Here is a 7,500-nt window from a genome sequence, read left to right as displayed (position 1 = left end):
GTTTCCCAAAAGTCTCTTATTCGGTGTGGGAAATCGGCGTGTTAATGTGGACGGAAGTGTCTTATTCGGTGTGGGAAATCACTGTGTTAATGTGGACGGAAGTGTCTTATTCGGTGTGGGAAATCACTGTGTTAATGTGGACGGAAGTGTCTTATTCGGTGTGGGAAATCACTGTGTTAATGTGTACGGAAGTGTCTTATTCGGTGTGGGAAATCACTGTGTTAATGTGGACGGAAGTGTCTTATTCGGTGTGGGAAATCACCGTGTTAATGTGGACGGAAGTGTCTTATTCGGTGTGGGAAATCGGCGTGTTATGAAGGGCTAAATGGTGAAATGATGACGCGCATTTACATTTCCCGGCTTAGTGTGTGGACCAAGAACATGTCTGTCATGTCACACTCTCACTCTGTCTCTAATACACTATATACTGTTGTGTCTGTGTGTGTGTGTGTGTTTCACAGGTAATTACTGGAATGCGGCATCTTTCAACACGCCCTCATCCTACCTTCACTTCTCCACCTTCCAAGGGGAGACGAGTGCGGACATCTCCTTCTATTTCAAGACCTCTGCTCCCTACGGCGTGTTCCTGGAGAATCTGGGTAACTCGGACTTCATCCGGCTGGAACTCAAGTGTGAGTACCGACACCGTCCGCCACCGGCACCACCACCCCCCCATCATCCCCTCCACCTCTGTGCCCCACCCCTCCCATCCCTCTCGCTCTCCTCCCACCACCACCCTCATCCTCCTCTCCACTCCTCCTCCCATCTCTTTACCTCTATCACTCCCCGTCCCTAGTTCTGTTTCTCTTTCCTCTCTCCTCCCACATCTCTCTCTCCTCTCTGCTCCTCTCCTCTTCTCATCTCTCCTCTCCTCTCCTCTCCTCATCTCTCCTCTCCCACATCTCTCTCTCCTCTCCTCTCCTCATCTCTCCTCTCCTCATTTCTCCTCTCCTCTCCTATCTGCTCCTCTCCCCCTCTCTGTGTCTCTGTTCCCCTCCCCCCCCCCCGCTCCCTCTCTCTCCTGTGCTTGGCGAATCTCACGCTTCAGCAGTTATTGCACTGTAATGATCAGTATAACAGGAGGAAAGTGCTGAGCCAAAGCTTCCTGCAGGCCGCCCGTCCCCTGCATTAGAAATGAATGTTGTTGTCCTCTCTCTCTCTCTCTCTCCCTGTCTCTCTCTGTCTCTCTCTCTCTCTCCTCCCTCTCTCTCTCTCCCTCTCCCTTTCTCTCTTTCTCTCTCTTGCTCCCTCTTTCTATTGTTTGTCTTCTTCGTTTTCCCTTGTTTTTCTGGCCAGTGCTGGACTCTGTTTCTCTGGGTCGACTCTGTTTTGGCGGAGGTCTGATTACAGTGCGTTCTGTCTGAAGTGGCCGCATTGATTGTTCTTTGTCAAAAAACGTGAACACAGCCCCTCAAGAGGAACAAACATGGATTTGAAACAAACTCCGTAATTGCATATAAATGTGTATTTACACCCCCCCCACCCAAAAAAGAAAACATCTTCCTTTTTCTGTGGGATGAAAGGATTAAGGCCAAGACTATATAATTGAGCATCTGACGATGTTGGATGACTTACATGCCGAGCTTGCAAATCGACAGGGAATTATGGGAGCGCAGGCGGGAGATTGTGGAATTTTTCCCGCACAGTACCCCCTCACCCTGTGAGCCTATCCGGCTTTCTTCTGCATGGTTTAACACACAAAGGATAATCCAAAAAGCTAAAAAAAAATACACAATTCTGTGAAATCCCGCTTTGCATGCACAATAGCTTACTCTCAGTCTTGCTGTCTGCATTGTGGCAGTATCACTCTGAAATGGACTGGGAAAGGCTTCAAGTTCCTGTGACTCTCTGACAAATGTGAGACTTTCACAGGGCGTTCACTGTACTTTTTCAATTTGTTACTTTATTAAAGCACTCTTATTTAGCTGTTGGTTTATCTCCTCACGTGTACAGTTTATCGCCAGTGCACACGCCCACAGATGCACAACAACACACACACACACACACACACACACACGTGCACATACAGACATGCACACACAAACCCACATGCATACTCACACACACGCATGCACACACACACACACAGATTTGCAGAATTATCTTAATGATTAATAATAGTCTCATAATGAAAACAATGAGGGAAAATCCAACCTTGAATGGAAGCAAATTTATTCTGAGAGAAAAGAATATCTTCACAAAAAGGTAAATATTTTTTTAACAATCACACATGCTTTACCTGAAAATGCCCATATTTATAATTATTAAACCCATAATTAAGAACATCCAGTGAAAGTAGCATCTCATCTCGGGGTCAGAAAGTCTCCAAAACACTTCTGATGTGGCCTCCATACTAATAGATTATTTAGAGGCATGCCAGGAAAAAGTCTTTGCTGTCATTTAATTACACGTACAAATGGACAGAGCTGCTATATTGCTGGGACTTAAAACCTGCTGAAATCATGCTCTATGGTCAGACAAGATGGAAACTGAGCTTATTGGCAACAAACACTTCAGGTGAGTTTGGTGTACATGGAAGAATGAGTGTACTGTGAAGAACCCCATGCCACAGTATCAGTATCAGGAGAACTGTGAAGAACCCCATGCCACAGTATCAGTATCAGGAGGACTGTGAAGAACCCCATGCCACAGTATCAGTATCAGGAGAACTGTGAAGAACCCCATGCCACAGTATCAGTATCAGGAGGACTGTGAAGAACCCCATGCCACAGTATCAGTATCAGGAGGAGTGTGAACAACCCCATGCCTGAGTATCATGGAACCCCATTGAATACAGTAATAAACCCATGGAACCCTATTGAATACAGTAATAAACCCATGGAGCCCCATTGAATACAGTAATAAACCCATGGAACCCTATTGAATACAGTAATAAACCCATGGAACCCTATTGAATACAGTAATAAACCCTATATAAACCCATGGAACCCTATTGAATACAGTAATAAACCCATGGAACCCCATTTACAAACTGTTCCATATGGGGACACATGTGAGGGGATACATGTGTTTTTGTTAAAAAAATATGTGTTTCTATATCAGGTATTTGTGTTTCTCGGAATAAATGTGCTTTCTCTCAAAGTTGGATTTCCAATTACCTATAATATGTAGGGCAGTGTACATAAACATACATTCACAAAGAAACACACAAACACACACACACACACACTCATACACACACACGCACACACATACACACACACACACACACACACACACACACACACACACACACTCACTCACACATACATGCACACATCCACTCTCCATCTGTCCCCAATATAAACATGCTTTAAGATAAATGTATTTTAGATGTCAGTCTCTTACACTGGCCAGTTTCTCCATACACTCATAGCACACACCACACACTCAGAGAAAGAGAGGGGGGACTCAGACACACACACACACACACACACACACACACACACAGACACTCAGACTCACACACGCAGGGTCTAGCTTGTTGAGAAGCCAGCTGCCTCTCCCCAGGCAGCAGCCTGCTGGTCTCTGGGGCTCCCTGATGGAGCATGGGGAGGCAGAGCAGCTTAGCGCCTCCATTTGTCAACCACCACACCACACCACACCGGCACCACCCTGCACCCAGCACCCAGCCCCGTCCCCGCGCCTCCCCCCGCCTCCCCGCGCCTCCCCCCGCCTCCCCGGCTCGTCTGCAGTGCCAGTGGGGTGCCGTGGAGGAGGAGGAGGAGGAAGAGTAGGAGGAGGAGGAGGAGTAGGAGGAGGAGGAGGAGGAGGAGGAAGAGTAGGAGGAGAGCCATCCGGCACACTGCGCTCTTTTTTGTCCTTTTTTTATTCCACTTTTTTTCTGCCTCCTCCTCTAAACATATGCCTGTTACACCCTCTCAAAAAAGAGCAAAAAAAAACATTATTTTTCCACCATGCTGACTGACTTGTTCCTGGCACTTGGTCGTGGCACCAGCTCAAATTAACAAACAGAATATGAACAAATGCTCTTTATTTGATTTATTTATTTGATTTCAAAGGAATGAAAAGACCCACAATATAGAGGACAGGAGGTGAGAGAAGTGGAGCCTACGGATACATCCACAGGGTTCTGTTTTCGTTTTAAAACGTTCTCCGTCCTCACACGTTTGCATCTCTGAAGGGGACACCTGAAGCACATATCACACGACCATCTGCACATATCACATGACCATTTGCACATATCACATGACCATTAGCACATATCACACGACCATTTGCACATATCACACGGCCATTTGCACATATCACATGACCATTAGCACATATCACACGACCATTTGCACATATCACACGACCATTAGCACATATCACAGGGCCATTAGCACATATCACACGACCATTAGCGGGGACATTCACACTACATTGTAAAATGTAGGATGACCAGATTTGGGTTTGTGAAAAAGAGGACACTTCAGCGGCGGGGGGGGGGGCTGGCCTCAAAATACTTTTTTGAAAACATGAACGTTTTAAATGTGCTAAAAAAAAATAATTACAATAACAGCGGGGCTGTTGAGCTCTATATTCGCAAGATACATTTGGATGGCGACCCATCTTTAATGTTGTCCTGACCTGTGAAAACAGTTGTGTTGATGGGGACTGATGTGGATATGTTGTCCATTTTCTTATATCTATTCAATCATGTCTGGTCTATTATTAGGCTTACCTCTTTTCAATCCATTATTATTAGATATTTCTTTTGTAAAGAAATAGGCCTACATCTATCCCTCATATGCCAACATATTTAATTCACCTGAATATAGGCTGCAGTAGATAGAGGATTATTGACATCTGCTGTTGTCAGTGTGCAGGCTATCCCTTAAAGGCAGTTTAAAGGTTCAGCTAAAAAAATAGCTCAGACAATGGCGTGCCGTTCGTCATGTTATATTTTCTACAGTCTATGGTTATGAGGTTATGTGCCATCAAAATGATTTTGGAGACGTAATATTAAGGTCGAAAAACTCTGTCACTTTAGCTGATGAGCTCTCACCCCTCGCTGCCGTTCGATGCTTTGCTGAACATTGTGCAGCCTCCCTGTAGGTCGTTGGCACCTTTATTTGCGACCGACGCGTAAGTGCCTGCTTTGCAGGTCCGGCACTCAGCTTCATGTTGATATCGACCGAGACAAAAACATGGAAATTTACGTTTTAATTCGTCAGTGAACTTACACTAAACAAGGAAGTTTGCGCTATTGAGGTGACTGACTGACCAATTAAATGTTTGAGATTACTATCGACCAATGACGGTAGCTAGGTCAGGCTCTACACACTTTCCACTCAATGCAAAGCGAACTGTAGGGGGAGGCCGTGACTAGTATGTGAATGAAAGACATAGATATATCCATGAATGAAAGAGAGAGCAATGCAAATTCGCTGTAAACATGTTTGAGGCTAGAATAACAAAATCCCGGACGACTTTGAAATTCCGCCCGGACACATTTTTAGGTTTCAAAAAGAGGACATGTCCGGGCAAAAGAGGACGTCTGGTCACCCTAGTAAAATGTGTAGATTAACTGCACTACAGATGCTACCAAAGACAGCAAGGCCAATAAAGCTAAAACAGGGCCCTTAACCTTGTATATCGTTCTCCATGTTGCAGTCACTGCATAGGCATGCTACACAGGCCCACCGTGTCATGGTCAGAGTTAGTGCCCACGTGTGATGGACACATCGTCACTGGTCTTCACCGCCGTCATTAGTATTTCAGGGAGCTGCTGCAGCATTAAGCCATTATTGCTGCACTCCTCCGGCAAAGGCAGTATCACTCTCTCTCTCTTCCTCTCTATCTCTCTCTCTCTGTCTCTCTTTCTTTCTCCCTCCATCTTTCTCTCTCCCTCTCTCTCTCCCTCTCTCTCTCTCTGTCTCTCTTTCTTTCTCCCTCCATCTCCCTCCATCTCCCTCCCTCTCTCTCCCTCTCTCTCTCTCTCTCTCTGTCGGTGAGCACAGTGGGCTGTATTGGCGATAGTCTGCAGCCTCCTGCCAGCAGCCAAAGCAGCTGTGACAGATGTAGCACATTTCCATATTCAGGAGTCGCTGACGGTTTTCTCCTTCGACGCATAATACAACCTCATGACAACAAAGAAGATGTGGGGGGTGGGGGTGAGGGTGGGGGTGAGGGTGGGGGTGGGGGTGGGGGTGGGGGTAGGGGTGGGGGTGGGGGTGAGGGTGGGGGTGGGGGTGGGGGTGAAATGAAGGCAAAGGAATCACAGTGTGTTTGTCAGTGTGCTCCATTGGAAGGGGCCCTTGTAGGAGTGGGAGAGGAGAGGTTTAGGGGTGATGGGTTCAGTGGACAGTATTCTCGTCTTCTCGCGTGCCTCCTCACACACACACACACACACAGACATACAAGCACAAATGTATAAATGCACTCACACACCTGCTGGGTGGATAACTGAATCCACATGGAAGACATAGGGTGCGTTTGTAAACTGCCACTCCGAGCTCTCGAGCACACTTAACCGTTAGTAAATTCAGCTCTCAGCACACTTAACCGTTAGTAAATTCAGCTCTCAGCACACTTAACCGTTAGTAAATTCAGCTCTCAGCACACTTCACCGTTAGTAAATTCAGCTCTCAGCACACTTAACCGTTAGTAAATTCAGCTCTCAGCACACTTAACCGTTAGTAAATTCAGCTCTCAGCACACTTAACCGTTAGTAAATTCAGCTCTCAGCACACTTAACCGTTAGTAAATTCAGCTCTCGGGCACACTTCACCGTTAGTAAATTCAGTGTGTGGATGGAACTATTGTGTGTTTATTCAGAGCGTCAAACTTCCTAATATCAATGACTGCCTATACTTTTGGCTGAGTTAGCCTAGCCTAGCATGGTCCGTAGAAATGAATGGGGCCTGAACTCCTTCCTCTCCCCAGCCCTGTGTGATGGCTCCATGGCTCAGCCCTGTGTGATGGCTCCATGGTTCAGCCCTGTGTGATGGCTCAGCCCTGTGTGATGGCTCCATGGCTCAGCCCTGTGTGATGGCTCAGCCCTGTGTGATGGCTCCATGGCTCAGCCCTGTGTGATGGCTCAGCCCTGTGTGATGGCTCCATGGCTCAGCCCTGTGTGATGGCTCAGCCCTGTGTGATGGCTCCATGGTGCAGCCCTGTGTGATGGCTCAGCCCTGTGTGATGGCTCCATGGTGCAGCCCTGTGTGATGGCTCCATGGCTCAGCCCTGTGTGATGGCTCAGCCCTGTGTGATGGCTCAGCCCTGTGTGATGGCTCAGCCCTGTGTGATGGCTCCATGGTGCAGCCCTGTGTGATGGCTCAGCCCTGTGTTTCACCCCGAGTGCGGGACAGTGGGAGGTGCCGCTGTGGCTCTCTGCGTCAGCATGGGCGAGCTGGTTCTCTGCGTCAGCATGGGCGAGCTGGTTCTCTGTGTCAGCATGGGCGAGCTGGTTCTCTGGGCGTCAGCATGGGCGAGCTGGTTCTGGGCGTCAGCATGGGCGAGCTGGTTCTCTGGGCGTCAGCATGGGCGAGCTGG

General features: G+C 47.5%; 1 protein-coding gene across 1 annotated transcript in view; it reads left to right on the top strand.

Annotated features, from left to right (window-relative positions):
• The window catches only part of cntnap2a (contactin associated protein 2a), a 233,628-nt gene that overhangs the window by 149,400 nt on the left and 76,728 nt on the right, over positions 1-7,500 (top strand). The window contains exon 16 of the mRNA XM_076291413.1: positions 462-632. Within this exon, the coding sequence (XP_076147528.1) occupies positions 462-632 (171 nt within the window). The remainder of the gene's footprint in view (positions 1-461; positions 633-7,500) is intronic.

The sequence above is a fragment of the Alosa pseudoharengus genome, unplaced genomic scaffold (assembly GCF_046254945.1).
Source record: "Alosa pseudoharengus isolate Yale_2024_CS ecotype anadromous, Long Island Sound unplaced genomic scaffold, YU_APseudo_1.1 YU_APseudo_1.1_scf_18, whole genome shotgun sequence".
In the NCBI taxonomy this organism is placed as follows: domain Eukaryota; kingdom Metazoa; phylum Chordata; class Actinopteri; order Clupeiformes; family Clupeidae; genus Alosa; species Alosa pseudoharengus.
The sequence above is the reverse complement of the archived record's forward strand: the minus strand, read 5'-3'. Positions and strand labels throughout refer to the sequence as shown.